The sequence below is a fragment of the Pelobates fuscus genome, chromosome 3 (assembly GCF_036172605.1).
Source record: "Pelobates fuscus isolate aPelFus1 chromosome 3, aPelFus1.pri, whole genome shotgun sequence".
NCBI lineage: Eukaryota > Metazoa > Chordata > Amphibia > Anura > Pelobatidae > Pelobates > Pelobates fuscus.
The window spans coordinates 23,561,657-23,581,385 of NC_086319.1; the positions used below are offsets into that span (position 1 = coordinate 23,561,657).

The 19,729-nt window shown below is 38.1% G+C and overlaps 1 protein-coding gene across 3 annotated transcripts in view; it reads right to left on the minus strand.

The window, feature by feature from the left end:
- The window catches only part of PLXNB2 (plexin B2), a 201,527-nt gene that overhangs the window by 40,566 nt on the left and 141,232 nt on the right, over positions 1-19,729 (minus strand). For all 3 annotated transcript variants that reach the window (XM_063446803.1, XM_063446804.1, XM_063446805.1), the window contains 11 exons: positions 19,537-19,659; positions 18,810-18,910; positions 15,832-15,958; positions 15,058-15,211; positions 13,815-13,932; positions 12,164-12,245; positions 9,771-9,794; positions 7,226-7,327; positions 6,606-6,695; positions 5,256-5,337; positions 4,101-4,258 (listed from right to left, as the gene is read on the minus strand). In XM_063446803.1, the coding sequence (XP_063302873.1) occupies positions 4,101-4,258; positions 5,256-5,337; positions 6,606-6,695; positions 7,226-7,327; positions 9,771-9,794; positions 12,164-12,245; positions 13,815-13,932; positions 15,058-15,211; positions 15,832-15,958; positions 18,810-18,910; positions 19,537-19,659 (1,161 nt within the window). The remainder of the gene's footprint in view (positions 1-4,100; positions 4,259-5,255; positions 5,338-6,605; positions 6,696-7,225; positions 7,328-9,770; positions 9,795-12,163; positions 12,246-13,814; positions 13,933-15,057; positions 15,212-15,831; positions 15,959-18,809; positions 18,911-19,536; positions 19,660-19,729) is intronic.

The following is a 19,729-nucleotide window of genomic DNA, read 5'->3' on the forward strand; positions in this document are numbered from 1 at the left end:
GGACAATATCTCGGCAACCGACTACACAAAACACCTGGACAGAGTCTGATATCGGACTCTAATAATATCGGAGGACATTTACCATTTCTAAATTACACGCAAGGTTACCCTATGACTAGGGTTCCCTCAGAAGATTACCTATATCATGAACTGGGTTTCGTGACAACGGGACTCCTTGGTCACCATCGCATCACGGAGATCTGGGTGACACGCACCTCGCCACTACAGCAGAATTGAAGGGGCTCCCGATCCTATTGACTCCATTCTGGGCTATCCACTGCCCTTCCGCTGTCTCCCATTTTACGGACAACCCACAAGATACCATCGGAGACTTTGGCGGCTCATACTCCACAACAGGACTTTTTGTATGCTGTGAGGCGTCATACGCTCCAGAACCAGTATCGGAATACACTCGGTTATGGGTCTTAGTTGTGGTTCTCTCTATTCCTACGGGTTTGTCCTATGGATTTGGATACTCACTCCAACTAACCCTCGAGGAATCTCACAATCGAGACAGCCTCTCTCTCTCTCCCTTTGTATGCTATACCTTTCACACCAGTTATGGCCACCACCTTACCGAGTGGGCACGTTGACCATTGCTCATATGGTTGCGGTGATCGATTGGTTATCAGTCATTCGAGTCATGGATGCGTCTTAGCCATCCACGACGCATCTTCCTTCGCCGATGTTCATTGGCCGAGTCACGAGAAGAGAATTTCAGGGTGTTCTACTTCCTCGGACTCTTCACACATCCTGTGTTGTTCCATAGCGTTAAAAATGCAAAATATGAAGCCTCCTGTCCTGTTATAAAATTGTAGATTATGCTAGCGCAGTGTACCTATAATCTTAATTTTATTAAGGACAGGAGGCGAGTATTTTCCCACCCTGCTTTTTCCCTCCCTAATTATCATTCCTTGGGTTGTACTTCAATAAAAGATTTGAATTCAGGGGTGTGGTTATCTCTTTATTATGTGGTTTATTTCATATCACATCTTGAAATTACGACTGCTATCTGTTATGATTTCCTAATACATACAATTTGACTATATTAATGTCTCTCATAGCTACCTATTTCGGTTAAAATATTCTTGTCTCATCTGATAAATTCCTTTTACGTAAAGTACTACGGAATAAACTGGCGTTTTATAAACAGTAATATTGATTATGCTAATAATAATAATGAGGACAAACAGTTCATTTCCAAATCCCTTTCACGTCTTTTGTTTCTTTTCAGTTTGATTCTTCTTCATGGATCAATATCTGGGATCGTCTTTGAACTCTACGACAATCTTCCAGTCGGGATTTGGATCATTTACAGTCTGATTCTTCGTCGTTATCATTATTTATTGTAATAGCAGGATATGTTTATGATTATCTCGCACCAAAGAAAGAGGAAATGATGCAAGAGGAAGGGCCTTTTATACCCTATGGCAATGTTTTTTTCACTAAACTTTATTGTTAAACCTGTGCTGCTGGAGTTTTAGTAAAGAAAGATTATGCAAAATACTCGCCTCCTGTCCTTAATAAAATTAAGATTATAGGTACACTGCGCTAGCATAATCTACAATTTTATCGCTACAGAAACTTCAAGAGGGGCGCTTAAAAACATGCTTATTGCTTTAAAATATTGATGGCTGACCTACGCACCACAAATGTTTCTTAGCGACACTTCTCATGAAGCCTAGCAAGCAACATCTGTGGCGTATTAAGTAGCGACCATTACCATAAAAATTATAACATTATAAATATTAATAACATTTAATAAAAAAATATGAGTAACACAATATATACAAACTACAAAAAAATCTAAAAAAATAAAAAGCTCTGAATTATGACATGTCAAAAAGCTGGATGAGAAACATTTAGAAGCGCAGTCTTTTCACTATAAAAAAATGAATTGCTCTAGTAGAATGCCCAGGCCTTTATAATATATATATTTTTTAAATGCAATATTGGTTTGATTTACTAAATAAAGAATTATAATGATCTGAAATCCAAATTTTAAAATTTAAGTTAAAATAGCCAGGTTTTAAATGTAGCAGACATGGGGAATAAAAAAAAATAAAAAAGGAACTTTTTTGCATCAATTTGGCAATACACTGTTTATTGAATAAACCTCACTTCCTACAGTACGCTGCACAAAAACCCCTGCTAAAAGGTTAAAAAAAAAAAAATGTTCATAATAAAGAAAACTCCATGTCTCCAGCCACCATTGAGATTTGGATAAGCCCCCGCTCTTCCTAGATATCGATACGGCTAATACCAAGATCACATTGCAATCCGTGGACAGACTACAACTAGCCTTTGATTTCTATTAAATCTCTTTTATCCTCATCGACAGCTTCTCTGAGCCAAAACACTTACAAGACTTTACCATAAAAAATACCGCACATAGTTTAAAAATGACCGAGCAGGCTACAGTGCAAAATCCTGTCAAGAGATAAATACGAAGTGAAGAATACTTTATATATCGTAGCCCGAGCACTGTCGGAGAAGAGACTGTGTGTCCTCTGAGTTTGCAGTAAGCATTGATTTGTTCCAAACTAGGCAAAAATCAAACTAAAAACAAACAAAAAAAAGTCTCACTGCTCAATTCTCTGCAATTTAGGATTTAAAAATTGGCAACTGACATTTAATGTGGATAAGTGCAAGATAATGTATCTTGGACGTAAAAACCCAAGGGCAGAGTACAGAATATTTTATAGAGTCCTAACCTCAACATCTGAGGAAAGGGATTTAGGGGTGATTATTTCTGATGACTTAAAGGTAGGCAGACAATGTAATAGAGCAGCAGGAAATGCTAGCAGAATGCTTGGTTGTATTGGGAGAGGTATTAGCAGTAGAAAGAGGGAAGTGCTCATGCTATTGTACAGAACACTGGTGAGACCTCACTTGGAGTATTGTACGCAGTACTGGAGACCGTATCTTCAGAAGGATATTTATACCTTAGAGAGAGTTCAAAGAAGGGCTACTAAACTGGTTCATGGATTGCAGGATAAAACTTACCAGGAAAGGTTAAAGGATCTTAACATGTATAGCTTGGAGGAAAGACGAGACAGGGGAGATATGATAGAAACATTTAAATACATAAAGGGAATCAACACAGTAAAGGAGGAGACTGTATTTAAAAGAAGAAAAACTACCACAACAAGAGGACGTAGTCTTAAATTAGAGGGACAAAGGTTTAAAAATAATATCAGGAAGTATTACTTTACTGAGAGGGTAGTGGATGCATGGAATAGCCTTCCAGCTGAAGTGGTAGAGGTTAACACAGTAAAGGAGTTTAAGCATGCGTGGGATAGGCATAAGGCTATCTTAAGTATAAGATAAGGCCAGGGACTAATGAAAGTATTTAGAAAATTGGGCAGACTAAGATGGGCCGAATGGTTCTTATCTGCCGCCACATTCTATGTTTCTATGTTTCTAAATCACTTTTGATTCTGTTAATGCAGTCCTAGCCACACTTTTTCTGTCTGTGACTCACACAGTCTGCATAAAAAAACAAAATGGTTTCATTTTCAATCAGTAACTTATGTTAAAAGTTAACAGTTTTCCTGAGTTACCAGAGCAGAAGATTTTAAATTCTTAATTAAACAGAATTTACAATAAAGGAAGTTTAAACATTAGATGACTCTTTACAGGAAGTGTTTAGGAAGGCTGTGCAAGTCACATGCAGTAAGGTGTGACTAGGGCTGCATAAACAAGTGATTTAACTCCTAAATGGCAGAGAAATTAGCAGTGAGACTGCAGAGGCACGATCCATACACCAAAACTGCTTCATTAAGCTAAAGTTGTTTTGGTGACTATAGTGTCCCTCTACGTATCAGGTTGCTGAGAGCACTCCCAACATACAGACTGCTCAGGGCTGCGCGTGAACTCTCTCTAAAACTAGAATATATTGTTTGTGCCACAATAAGTAAGTATTTTAAAAGAGTCTGCCGGAGAGAGTACAGGACATTGAGGTATGAACGTTTGTAAAATTGGTGTTGTATTTTGAGATTATGCACAATTCACAATATTAACTGCAGCCGTTATATGTGCTATTCATTTCTTTAAAGCGACTTATTCTCCCAAATCAAATCGTTTTAACCCATTCTTACATCTGTGATGACAGGAGCAGGACACTCTGAGGTTGGCGTTCCCGTACACTTTTCCTTGTAAACACATTTATTGTTGCACCACACACACTCGTAGGTATCGTTGGCAGCGAGACACAAACTGCAGTCACTTCTTCCGTAAAAGCAGTTGTATAGATTTACTAAGAACAAAGGAGAGAGCCGAACAGATACATAGTATCATCAACATGTTACACAGTGGGGTTCTCTTTAAACGCTGTAGCTGCATGTTATTTACAGATCGTGTTAATATATAAGCAGGTCTGACTACATGACGTTCTTTAAATAATAAAACAGTTCTATTCTCCATAAATTCCATGAAGACTGTTCTCGTGAGCGTGGAAATGGGAGCTAGTATTGACGTTTTCTGTCTGAATGTTCTCTCCCAGCATCCCTGGTAATATCTCACATTTCCAGCACACACTCTGCCGAACGGTCGATATCACTAGGGAGCTCAGTGTGGTACGGTTATAAGCTAGAGGATGTGACTTTCATACAGCAAAGAAACCGCTGCGTGAAAAAGTTACAAATCAACCGTGCTTAGAAATAAAGAAATCTGCTGCTTGTTAATTACTAAATCATAACATTACAGAGTTAGAAAAAAGTATGCAATTAAAATACAGCTTTTATTACGTTAAACTGGACAAAATATCTTCAACTTTAACAGTTCGTATAATCACCTATAATATGTTTTAAGGAGAACATATCCCACAAACAATGTTAATACAATGACTCTTTACAGAGGATACAATGTGCGTAAATAAAGAGAAATTATCGTTAAACCTCACTGTGAGCAATGACATGTCATCGATGTTAAAATATAAATGGGATATGACTAACTCATTATATATCTTTTCATTCAGGAGTTTACAAAAGACAGACCACCAGCTCTATGATGGACAGCTTAATGCCAAGCATCGTATGGGTGGGACATCTGCAACAGCTGTGGGTCTACCTCTCTGGCCTCCCCTGTCTTATATCTCCTAGAAAATCTCCTGCCACCGTATAAAGATTAAAACCATTACTTATCGGATATATACTTTATACGGATTTTTTTAGGATCAGATTTATTTTTTTAAATGCACTTCGATATATCAAAGAAAAACAAAATACAGATACATTTATTGTGCATACACCTACCATTCAGTTTGCTGTCAATGTTCCTGTCCTTCACCTTTATGTAAATATTCAGAGGGACATTGTCTTTATTTTGTGCCGCGATCTGGGGGGGGGGGGGGGGGGGGGGAACAACAAAAAAAGAATAATGAACAGAACTCAGAAAATACTCTGAATGCTAGAATTAAAGAGAGGCAGGCAGGCAAAAATAATTATTCTGCAACCCATTTTAACAGGAGGCGCCATGTGCCATATTACGGGCATGGAAACAGCAAGATCTGGAAGAAATTGGAGACTATTCAAGCCGAGAACTTTTAGGCACAAAGGACATGCACCAGCAGTCAGCTGTAAATGGATTGGTGATCCACTCAGAGCAAAGGACCTGTCCACATCTGCTAAGAGCAATTACATGTGCAATGCTGGGAAATAGGACAGAGGTTCAGAAAATAACAAGCACTAACAGTGCAGGAGAGGAGAACAAAGACAGACATGAAATGTGCACAGCACCTGCCACTCCCTCTGCCTGACTCAACACACAATAATAGCTAGACGCACTGGGATTAGTGATCTCGGGAGATTCCATTGTAGGGGTGACTACATATTAATGACAGAACAAAACAGAACATGTGTCACACAAACAATGACAGTCTTAAATGTTCTAGGTGCCCTAGAAATCCAGACTCGGCTGATTAAGGTTTGGGTCGATTTCCCATTCTGCCCCAGCCTCCATTTCCTTAATGCAGGGAATATTGCACACAATAAAAAAAAAAACAGCAAACAAACAGTCTGCATTTTTCTCTACAAATATACAGACATATATAGAGTAAACGACAGTGTGTAGTGTCGTGTGATAAGACAATGTGTAGTGTATCGGTTGGGGGATCGGATAGGGTAGGGGGTTAAGGGGAGGACTTTACTGCAAGGGCAGCAAAGATTTTCAGTTCTGCCTGAGATTAGTGGGAGTTACAGTCCCAGGGAGCAGCTATTTCAGCTGCCTTCATTAAAATGGTGGAGCTACTGCTCAGGAGTGCAACCCCCACTAATCTCAGCACAGAAACATAGATCTGCCAATGGTATATTAGTACTCTTACAGAGTTAATAATTAGCAACATTATTGCACTGAACCCTCTCATTACATTGGACTGCACATCAACATCGATGTAGCAGAGGGTATCACAGTATTGGGTGTATCCTATACCGTGATGTTTTATATAACCTCAATAAATAACAGATATATAAACAACAGACAGAAACTGTGTTTTATACTGCGAGCACAAATATGTCACGAAGAGAATATGTTTTCTTATGTGATCAAGTGAAATGCGCGTCGTCTTAATATTTAGGCGTAAAAATACTGATATCAGGATCAAATACCTCTGGTATGGCGAGTGAAAAATCTCCAGACTCCTCGCTCACAGCTGCTTCGAAATCGGTGCGATTGTAGCCAGCATTGAAGGCCTCTCCCTGCATTATCACAAAGCTCTTAGTTACATATATACAGCCCAATAAACACAAATATAGAACAAACACTATTAAAGTGACTTGCCAAGAAACCACACATTTACTGCAACGTGTGGGTTCAGTTATAATTAAACAATTACTTTTTTTGTTTTATACAGTTCTTTAACAAAACAAAAAAACCCATACAAATGTTTTTTTTTTTAATAAGGCACCCTAACTACATACATTTCCTGATTTAGTAAGAGCTCACTGCAGAAGATGCATGACCTGATAATTTGCAGAAAATGCAGGAAATTAAAGTTAGAGTTGTTATTTAAAAAAAAAAAATAATAATATATATATATATATATATATATATATATTTAGGTTGTTTTTGCATACTTTTAATGAATCGGTTAAAAAAAAAATTCTTAAAAGAAATAGAAGAAAAAAAAACACAAGATTTTATATGGCCCTTAAATGTCAGCTAGTGTGTTTCTGATTTGGGGATTTGCGGAGAACCACAACTTAATTCCAAAGCGAAGGTGTTTTACCTGAAAATGTTCCAGATTCTTCCCTTTAAATTTTATGGTGGTTTTATGTTCCATTGGAATAATCGAAGGTTCCGGATCAAAGAACTGAGGACAATCTTCTTCCTGAAAATCAGCGTTTGCATTACTTAACACCCATACAGGATCAAATAAAGAATCAAGATCAAAATTAGACTTCAACCATAAACACTCACAGGCTTATTTACTAAAGAAAGAATTCAAAGTAAATTTCAAACTCAAGGCCCGAGTAGCCAAACAAAAAGCTCAGCTAACTTCGCTCGACTATTTTGACCTTAAATTTGAAATTCCCTTTGAATTCTGACTTCAGCGAATAACAGTCAGTCTATATCAGTGATGGGTAACACCAGGTGTTTGTGAACCATATTTCCCATGATGCTAAATTAGAATTTATACAAGCCAAACGTGTTTGACTTCACATTCTCTAAATTTCAAGAACATACACATAAAACCATGCCAAGCTGACTTGATATGCTGTTATTGTCTTGCTTCCAGTTTATATATCTCTCTGAAACACAGTATAACGTAACACAAAAATGTAATGTTTCATGAAAAGAAAAACGGGAGAAAAGGAGGAAAAACCTATGGTGTACAATATTATTTTAAGCCCCTCTATAAATATTTGACTCACTTGGAAACAAGTAATCATTAGACTGTTTGCGGTTTTCAACTTATCTAAGTTTCTGGTATATGGGTAAGAACGCATGGTAAATCAGCAAATTAAAAAATAGGCGAAAAAGCCATAATATATATAAAAAAAAAAGCACATGAGATTTAGTAATAAACCACTTCACACTATGTAGTTGTGCAATAGTGACTATGTTACAGTATGACATTACGGGAAAGGATTTAAACAAATAACCAAAAGATGGACACATTTATAAAATGGTTAGTAAATTACACCATCGCGTAGGAAAATATTGGCACATACAAACGCAAGCTGCAGACGAGAATGTTGATGTAAATGGAGTATATGGTATTTAGCCAGGTTTCGCGGATTTCACATGATACAACATAATATTTCAGCTAAGCTCAGCATCAACCTTTAATCCTTAGCCAGCATGTAAATGCACACAAGCAGCTCTCTAGCTATGACACACGATAGTAGCATATCGAGGGGTTTATCGAAAAGCACACAGGCATGGATTTGTACACTTCTAACCCATACCAATTACCAGATGTTCGTGTATTATGAGGGATTCAAATTTAATGTCAGAAATCTGAAAACTACAGACAAATTAATAACCTCTTGGGTTTATTTACCAAACATCAAGTTGGACTGAATCGAAACCGAATTGCAAATTTGGAGAAAAAAAAACTATTCAAACGAAAAGTTAATTTGGATAAAACATAATTAAGTCTGTTATAGTAACTCCTTGACTATATTCGCCTACATTATGAAATCAGATATTCAATTCGCTACTTACAAGTTCTTACAGTTCAGAAGTCATCATAGAATTAGAAATTAGAGCTGTAATATTGATTTAGGTCTATATTCTTCTAAGTCAACGCCCAAAATAATGAACGACTTATACTCCCGCACACACAGTAAAGTGTAATATAGTAATTGTATTATAACGATGCAGGGTAAAATACAACTTATGGGGTCAGAGGTACGATAAGTTGGGCAGTTTGTGTACCGACTCCACAGCCCTGCTTCTAAGATTCCAATATCTGGGTGGACCGATTCATAATTACTCCGTATTCTGGTTTAACTAAACTCCAGGGATTTGCATGGGTGACTGCTAAAAGCCCACCAACAAAGAAACACTAAAGACCACCAGCAAAGGTATAACCACAAGGAAAAAAGAGACAATATCTTCCTAACAACAGGAAAACGAAATGGTGTAATGTTGTATTTTACCCTCTAGATTTCCACCACACAAGCAATATATTTTAAAGAACAACCCGCAAATATCATTAGATAGTAATAGCCAATCTAGGAATCTTAGACATCTGTGCACAGCAGCTATTATTCAAATGGCTTGCTAAGCATCATGGGGAATGTAGTTCACAAAAATGTGCAGTGCTTGGATGCTACCATAGTAGCAGGTCCAACCAAATAAACAAACTGAGCGTCCGCTCAGGCCAAACATACACCTACTGCTAGTTATACGAGCATGGTTGGGAGGGTTTCACACAGGGTACCGGTGTATCATAAGATTTAAACATTACATTGTTTCTCGTGCAGACACAGGGGGGACAGACTGCATTCCACACTGTATCAATAACATTCCACTCAATCAGTTATTCACAAAACCTGCTTTTAGATTAGTTTTTTGTTTTTTTTGTCTTTCACGGCATGGGTTATTCACAAGGTATGAGCTTCCCAGAATTCAAAGCAAATTTAAAATTGTAGGCCATAATAACCGAATTAGAAAAATTCTCCTAATCCGTTCTGTTTTCAGTTTGGGCTCCAGTTTGAAATTCCCAGTAAATCTCACTCCAGTGAATGCCTGATCAGCCCACATTGCAATATTCTCATTAATAGTATTAATAAACATTCACCCCAGTCAACAAAATAACTTACCCTTGTGATCGTTCCTTCATTCACCTGAAAATGAAACACAAACATTTTATTTTTCACATATCACATAGTAAATTCCTTCTTAAGTGCATATTTACAATTTATTTATAAGTGTGTTCTGTCTTATTTTCTCCTACTCATTTGAAATCATATTGCAAATCACTCAAGGAGTTGGTGGAGGCATGGTTTAAAAATAAGACATATGCCGTCACATGAGAATAGGGCTTCTGCTGTAACAAACCAGAGTCAAAGTTTGACAACAACAATTCCTTCCCAAGGTCATTCAAAGGACACACTATTAAAGAACACTATAGTCACCAAGACTTAATCTCAATAAAGTGGTCCGGGTGCAGTGTCCTCTTAACCGTGCAATGTATAACATGGGCGTTTTTGGAAAACTGCAATGTATACATTGCAGGGTAAATCAACCCCTAGTGGCTATCTGTAAGTATGACTGCATTGACCAAGTAAAACCACTGGCCCCCACGCATGAGCGCCAGGTGGGGGCCCTAAATTACAATAAGGCGGGGGGGGGGGGGGGGACACACCTATTGTCCTCTCCCCGGCCCCCACCTAAGAGCGGCGGGTGGGGGCCAAAAATGAAAATTTGGGGGGTGGGGGGGGGGGAGTGACCTATTGTCCTCCCCCATGGCCACCACTCATAAGAGGGGGGCTTGTAAAGGAAAGCTGCTTTTAGACATACCTCCAATGAGAAAATGCATAATCAAATTATACCTACTAACTATGATTTTATTTTATTTTTTGTTTATTTGGGCAGTTAAATGCCACTCTAGATGTTGCAGATCCAAATTTTAAAGAACGCAAATGAAAGTAGAAAAAAGTTATTGTCATGATACATATTTTTTGAGACAAAGAATATTATTATCATTACATATTCCGCAGCACTGTACAATGTGCAGATTAACATATGTTTAACTAGACGAGCTGGAAGCACAGGAGGTGTTGAAGGCCCTGCTCAAACAAGCTTACAGGCTACAGGGAGTGGGATATAGGGACATAAAAGGTAAGGGTAGGTTGCTAGAATAGTTTTCACTGAGGGCTTAGTGGTTTTTGTTTGTTGTTTTTTTTGGATGACCGTTGCAGGAGAGGAAGCAAGGTGTCCTGAAGAAGTGATTTTTTTTTTTTTTAAGGAAAAGGGAGAGTTCAACAAAAATGGTACAGCCCTAGAGAAGTCTTGAAGGCGAGCATCAGAGATGTAAATACAGATATGGGATAGACGGTGGAGTCAGTGGAGCATAGAGGTCCCGGATTGGACATACTTGTGTAATAGGGAGGATAGGTAGGTAGAAGCATCGTTAGGTATATATTTGTAAGCAAGTAACAGAAATTTAAATTGAGCCTTGTATCTTATGGGAAGTCAATGTAAGGATCAACAGAGGGGGGAGGCATGGGAGGTGTAGGTGGACAGGATGAAGATCTTTGCCCCTACATTCATTATAGACTGTAACGTAGCAAGTAGGGAACACGTAAGATTATTGAGAAGCTGATTGCAGTAGTCAAGGTGAGAGAAGATAGCGACATGTACTAGCACCTTAGCCGTGTCCGGCGTTATATAGTGGAGGATAACCGCTATGTTTTTTAAATGAAAGTGGCAGGATTTGGCAATTGACTGCACATGAGAGGTGAAAGAGAGATTGGAGTTAAAGAGGACACCTGGGCAGTGATCCTGTGGGGTTGAAATTATGGCAGCGCCGTTGACTTGGAGGAAGACAGAAACGAGAGTAACAGCACTAGACAGAGGAAAGACAAGAAGTTCTGTTTTAAACGGGATAAAATTAAGGAAGTGAGCAGCCATCCAGTTAGAAATAGCAGAGACACAGTCAGTGACACTAGTCAAGAGGGACGGAGAGAGATTGGGAGAGGACAGATAGATTTGCTTATCATCCACATAGAAATTATATTCGAAGCCGAAGGAGCTGATGAGTTTACCAATGGAAGCAATGTAGATCAAGAACAGCAGGTGACCAAGGACAGAACCTTGGGGAGAGAGCAGTAACTCGCGGACCGAGATTACGGAGGCTGTGAAGAAGTTGTTGATGACCAACAAAAACAGCAGAAACATTAAGGAGAATCAAGATAGAATAGTGACCACTAGATTTTGCAGTGATTAAATTGTTTGATACTTTGGTCAGAGCCGTTTCAATCGTGTTGTGGTTCATGGTTTTGGATGAATAATTTTGAGCAATTCAAAGGGTTTCACAATAACTGCTGTGTTAGAATTCACTGTGTTTATGGAGTTCCAAGATGGCACGTGGCCATGTGGCTTGGAAGTTCCGAGATGGCCACCAAACATGTGTTATTTATTTATTTGTTCTATCGCAATGAGTCCAGGTTGGAACACAGCATTAACACAAAGTACAGTGACATCGACTTACCGTATCTAGGTTAAAATCCGAACAAGTGTGTTTATCTGGTGCCCACTGACATTTCCACTGACTGTTCACACAAGAAGAGCACCTGAAACCAAAGCAGATGCCCGGGCATTAGTGTTAATATATTTCATTTGGCAGCAGATATAGCATAATAGTGACTGAAGCACCATAACCATGGTACGACTTAGCTGCCTAGCACCATAACCACTACAATACCCTTTAGATATGTTAATGTTTAGAGAAATTAACAAGTAAACACACATTGAAAGTAGTTCTCATATATTTGTAACAAAAGCAGCACGTATTTGTGTTATTGACACGTATATAAATGTATCTGTTAATATACCTGAAAGGGATGCAAGACTAGATTCCTTTGTTGAAATAGTAGCATGCTTTTCTGGAGTAATCAGCAGATAGCTCGGCAGTTGTAGAAAAACTACATGCTCCATAATACTAATGAAAGTGGCAAGAATGATTTTACATTGGTGGTAATTTCCTTGAAGTCCTCCCCCCCCTATTGTGGGCTTGCCTTCATCAGTTTACTCATTAGGCAAAATAAAGTAATGCACCAATGGGATTTAGGCTATTCATTAAAACATTTTATATTATTATTATTATTTAATTATTTATATAGCACCAGGAAATTCCGTAGCGCTGTACACTGGGTGGACTAACAGACACATAATTGTAACCAGACAAGTTGGACAAACAGGAACAGAGGGGTTGAGGGCCCTGCTCAATGAGCTTACATGCTAGAGGGAGTAGGGTATAGTGACACAGTAACAGAGGGATTGGGGGCCCTGCTCAGTGAGTTTACATGCTAGAGGGAGTGGGGTATATAGTGACACAGTAACAGAGGGATTGAGGGCCCTGCTCAGTGAGTTTACATGCTAGAGGGAGTGGGGTATAGTGACACAGTAACAGAGGGATTGAGGGCCCTGCTCAGTGAGGTTACATGCTAGAGGGAGTGGGGTATAGTGACACAGCAACAGAGGGGTTGAGGGCCTGCTCAGTGAGTTTACATGTTAGAGGGAGTGGGGTATAGTGACACAGTAACAGAGGGATTGAGGTCCTGCTCAGTGAGTTTACATGTTAGAGGGAGTGGGGTATAGTGACAGTAACAGAGGGATTGGGAGCCTGCTCAGTGAGTTTACATGTTAGAGGGAGTGGGGTATAGTGACACAGTAACAGAGGGATTGAGGGCCCTGCTCAGTGAGTTTACATGCTAGAAGGAGTGGGGTATAGTGACACAGTAACAGAGGGATTGAGGGCCCTGCTCAGTGAGGTTACATGCTAGAGGGAGTGGGGTATAGTGACACAGTAACATAGGGATTGAGGGCCCTGCTCAGTGAGGTTACATGCTAGAGGGAGTGGGGTATAGTGACACAGTAACAGAGTGATTGAGGGCCTGCTCAGTGAGGTTACATGTTAGAGGGAGTGGGGTATAGTGACACAGTAACAGAGAGATTGAGGGCCCTGCTCGGTGAGTTTACATGCTAGATGGAGTGGGGTATAGTGAAACAAAGGGTATAAGTAGCGGTATGACAATATGGGTATAACACTGCATAGATACATTCTGATTATTGTTACTGGTTATAAGCTTTAATAGCAGTTTAATGTTACGCATATCTGAAATCATGGTATAAATACTTACGGCAAATTTTCGGAGAGATACATTGCTTGTTTACAGTTATAAAATGGATACGAATAATTAGCAAAAAACACAGTTTCGCGCTTTTCAAAGTGTAGATTAATAGTGACATTCACATTATCTGAAATACAAAAACAATATTCAATCAGAATGCAATAGGTCGTGTAAAACTAAAGCCTTGTAAATGGGACTATTCTAAACTAAAAACTGCTCTTGAAACTGTATCTTCATCAGCTAATAGTTCTTATATTTATCACAGCAAGATTGTGGTAATTAATCAATCGCACCAACCAAAACTTCTATCGAAATCAGTGGGTCATTTGATCTGAAGTAGTTGCTGTATTTGTTCCTTGAGAAATATGTGCAAAGAAACTGTGCACATTAAAGAGTAAAGCACTTGACATTTTAATGCCAAAGTAAAGATTGCTTAGAATGGCATTTTAACACCAGATTAAATAGACTGAGGAGCTGATCCCATACAGAGCTCTCCTACGAGAACAATCATGGGTAACATAAATATATATTTTTCCAGCTAATTGAAAATTGAAAATTTGTTCTTAAAATCACCCCTATTAACCTTTAAAATAAAGGGCCTGTCAATTTAATTAAACTCTACGTACGTTTTCCTAAATCTGTAAAGGGAAATATTTATAATTAACTTGTTCATAGAGGGACTTTCTAAATATTATTACATCATTTTAGTTATTAATAATCATATTTATAGTTTTAACATACACATTATTAATGTATTTAAAACAATTTTCCCTTATGTACCTCTACTATCTATTAAATCAAATATGTTGGCAGGTTGCAACTTATATTAAAAAAAATTAATAAAAACATTTTAGCCAAGTGATACAATTATCAAGTCGATACGCCATGGCAAATCAATGTTTCAAGATCTCAGCTTTAACTTAGAAAAAAGACAATGATATTTCAAGTTAATGCGGCTACAACACAAAAAAAAAAACACATTAAGCAATGTCAGATACAATATAGTATATGCACTGTTTTAAACATGTATTTTTAGAATAATTAAATACTAATTTTAAAAAAAAAATAAAAAAATGTGTTTTCAAGATAAATTAAAACCTACATTCTATGTAACACAATGAAGTGGGTAAATATCAAAATATTGACTATTTTATTAGAATTCTGCTAGTGAGGAAAAGCACATCCTACTCTTCGAACCTGATTTTTTTTAGGTTTTATAATTGGCAAATAGAACGTTATGATAATTATTTACCTTTCCCTTTTTCGGTTTCAGGAATATTGTCAGGAGGAGGGCAAGATATGGTCCCATCTTCATGCAGCTCAGCGTGGTCTACTTTATCACCAAACGTACACATTAGGTGGTCATCATCTTTTAAGGTTACAGGTGGATTCACAGTTAAAACAACCTGTTTGAAAGTGACGTTAAAAGAATCAGCATCAACATATTCTACATATATAAGTAGATACAGAGCACAGTTACCAATACAGATTTCTGCAGATCATTTTGAAATACTGTACTTTAGCAACGCTACAAAAAGTTAATTAGAAGAAGAAAAACTATTTTTTTTTGCGCCATGAATCTGTAATGAAAAGGATATTTCAGCATCATTTGCACTCCAGTTAATATTCTGATAATTAAATATTTATGTTATCCATTCGTTATTTAAAAAGATCTATAAAAGAGAACTAATTGCATCATCACTTTTAAGATAACAGTGGAAGATAAAAAATAATGGGACAAATCACAGTAAGAGATTACTAAGTATTTGAATATGTAACTTATTAACAAACGTAATCCATCGGGCATACAGAGAGAAATTAATAATAACTTGGCATTTGAAGAATATCATGTTCTGCAACCACAGAGAATGAATGCTACATTGCCCCGAACATAGCGCACAGCACGAAATACAAAAATACACAAAGTGCAGAGGAATTTAGGGGCACTGGTAGATTGAGGGCCCCAAAAATCATCGAAGACAATGGGTGATGGTGCAATTTGTTCATACATTTACATTTTATTCACCTTGCCAGGGGCCATCACGCTCATATTCTGCGGGTTTGCACTCTCGACCTTTATGCAAACTCCGTCTCGACTCCATAACCAGTGGTTTGGTTCCCCGGCACTCATACAGTCTCCTTTCGTGGTACATCTACAGAGCGCAGCGAAAGATTCAAAATTATTGTAACACATTCAACTTGTACTTTATTTCATAAAAAAAAAATCTATGTACTAATGATGAACTGGACAAAATATATCAAACTACTTTAAGTCTGCATTGAAAGAGTTTTCGAGTCTGTGATGTCCCTATAAATGGGAATCATGACTTCTCTGTAAACTACACCGACATTGAAAATCAACTTGTGTAAACTTTTTTCATATGATGTCAATTTTATTTTAAATGAATATTAAAAAAAAGAAGCTAGTTCAGTCCTGGCATAGTCAGGGAACACATTGCATTGGGGAACGAGAAAAATAACCTTTTTGTTTTTTCTTCCTCTCTTTATGCAAAGTGCCGGTACAAACGGTAACACATTTAACAATGTCTCACAGGGAGCTAAGATGGAAGTGCTTGTTTTCAGAAAACAGAGGAATGGATCTTTACATTTAATTTTACTTTTCAGACCTCACACATATCTGCTAAATATCAGGAGAAGTAAGCACAGCGTTAAAAATCATGTGAAGTTATGGTTCATTGTAAATCATGTCTGTTTGTCCACACATTGTAAAGCGCTGCGGAATTTGACGGCGCTCTATAAATATGATAATAATAATAATGATGCAGGTACATCACAGACATAGTTCTTTTGTTTTTAATTTATTTTTTTACAAAATATTTATTTTCGTCTTTACAAGGTCATACATCACATCAAAAGAGATCCAACTTGAAACCTTGAGTGAGTGATAAACCTTGCCACTTATTACTTCAGGTCTACAGCTTGGGATTTGTGGACTTGCATTCAAGGTTTGTTAAGATGCAGTTGCCCAGGGACAACAAGACGATTAGCATGTCCTAATTATAGCTGCTGACTTATCCTGAAGCTATTTTCACACTGCCTTGTGCTTCTTCCGTCTCTTCTACTGGTGAATAAAGCAGTACGTGTTTAAAACGAAGCTACGGGGATATTCTATATTCACTTTACAGCCATTATTAAAAATAAAAGAAGAGAAATGAGACTTCTTAAAACACACATCTGCTATTACACACTCCAGAACTTGTACAAGTATATTCAGTACATTAAACTCTCAAGCTTCTGGAAAGACTTGTCTTTACCCGTGTGTCTCATTTCCTCAATTCCAACTCTCTTCTTGACCCCCTTCAATCTGGCTTCCGCCCTCTCCACTCTACAGAGACTGCCCTTATCAAAGTTACTAACGACCTAATCGCAGCTAAATCCAAAGGCCACTACTCCATACTAATTCTTCTTGACCTCTCAGCGGCCTTTGACACCGTTGATCATGCTCTCCTTCTTCAAACTCTTCAATCGCTTGGTCTCTGTGACTCTGTCCTCTCATGGTTTTCCTCTTATCTCTCCCAACGCTCATTCAGTGTCTCCTTTTCTAATGATACCTCCTCCCCTTGCCCTGTCTCAGTTGGCGTTCCCCAAGGCTCCGTCCTTGGTCCCCTTCTATTTTCTCTTTATACTGCCTCTCTTGGCAAACTTATTACCTCTTTTGGATTTCACTACCACCTGTACGCTGATGACACCCAGCTATATCTCTCCTCCCCGGACCTCTCCCCTGCCGTCCTGCAACGTGTCACTGCTTGCCTTTCTTCCATCTCTGACTGGATGTCCTCCCGCTTTCTGAAACTCAATCTCTCAAAAACTGAGCTCCTTGTCTTTCCTCCTCCTAATACTGATCCTCATCTTTCGCTCTCCCTCCAAGTTTGTGGTACCAACATTAGTCCATCCTTGCAAGCGCGCTGTCTTGGCGTCATACTTGACTCTGGTCTCACCTTTGAGCCTCACATCCAGCATGTTGCCAAATCCTGTAGATTCCATCTTAAAAACATAGCCCGCATCCGCCCCTTTCTTGCACCAGATACTACCAAGGAGCTTGTCCATGCTCTAGTAATTTCCTGCATGGATTATTGTAACCCTCTCCTGATTGGTCTTCCCAATAGCCGTACTGCACCCTTACAGTCCGTAATGAATGCTGCTGCTAGATTGATTTTCCTCTCTAGTCGTTTCTCTCACACCTCACCCCTCTGCCAGTCCTTACATTGGCTTCCTGTATGCTATAGGAGTCAATTCAAGGTACTAACTCACACCTATAAAGCACTGAACAACTCTAGCCCCTCTTATATCTCCTCACAGATCCATAGGTATGTCCCTTCTCGGTCTCTCCGTTCTGCCCGTGACCACCTCCTGTCCGTAGTCCGCACTCGTACGGCCAACTCGCGCTTGCAGGACTTCTCGCGGGCTGCTCCCTTCCTATGGAATAGCCTGCCTACCGTCATCAGACTCTCCCCTAGTCTTGCATCTTTTAAGAAGTGCCTTAAAACCCATCTCTTTAGGAAAGCTTATGGCCTCCAAGACTAACCCTTACCTCACATACCTGTCTCTTGCCCTCTCCTAAAGGGCAGCCCACCTTATTTGAGTGTAAATTCCTGTCCAAATGTGTTTTACACCCCACCTCCTATAGAATGTAAGCTCGTTTGAGCAGGGTCCTCTTCAACCTATTGTTCCTGTAAGTTTATTTGTAATTTTCCTATTTATAGTTAAATCCCCCTCTCATAATATTGTAAAGCGCTACGGAATCTGTTGGCGCTATATAAATGGCAATAATAAATAAAAATAAATAAATAAACTGCACAAGGCACTTTAAGTTTCTACAGCAAGCCAATATGATAGCCATACGAACCACAAATGTTTTGAAAATGGCAGCTGATCATGTCAAAAGAGAGGCAGCTAGGGTCAAACATTAAAAAAGCATAATACCAGTTTAGGCTCACTTCAGAAGGGAAAAAAGTTAATATGTTTATTAATTTCTAAACTCACTTTCCATCTAGCACACACCAGCCACAATAAGGATCTTTTGCCTGAATGCATTGATTGCAGTCCGAATATTGATGGCATTTCTGGACGGGTACTTTATATATCTTGATAGACAAAAAAAAAACATTCAATAAAAAATATAAATGTTTCATAACAAAAAACTGGATTTCATTTTTTTTTCTTGTCTAATATTTTTTTTTATACTATGTTCTATTTCAAAACAATGTTGTCTTTTACCCGACTTCCTACACAGATCACACAATGGCCTTGATTTAATACTTTCTTTAACTTTATTAAAATTTTTAGAAATATTTAAATTTGTTAATACATTTTTATCTATTAATATATTGTTTGACATGTAATATTTTAAAAAAATAAAAATAAAATAAATACTTTTAAAAGAGTATCCAAAAATATTAATTTGAGGCCAAACAAAATGCTTGTGAGCCTTACCACAAATTTGATTGTACAGTCCAATTAAAATAACAAAGGCACATTTTTAAAATGGTTTCAAGATTTAAAAAAAAAAAAAAAAATGGAATGATGACTTCCAGTTTCTAAAACCAGCCAGACAACCTATAGCAGGCCATGGCATTAAATATTCCACTATAAAAAAAAATTAAACAAACTGTTTGGGCCTTTAAGACAGATTATTGGTGTATGTGATTTAAACATGTACACATAGAATATGATTGCAAGACAAAATGTGTGCAGACTATAAATAACATACCTTTTCTTTATTCATTGCATATATATGTTCTCTAGACGCATCAAAGGCCAAGCCATCTTTCACTGCACTGTGTGAGTCCAAGTGTATTGTCTTGTACTCACTAGACTGTTCCCCTAGAAAGGCCTGCAAGAAAAATCGATCGTGAGTTTAACTGCTGCAAAATAAATAAATAAATAAATAAAATCGCAGAAAG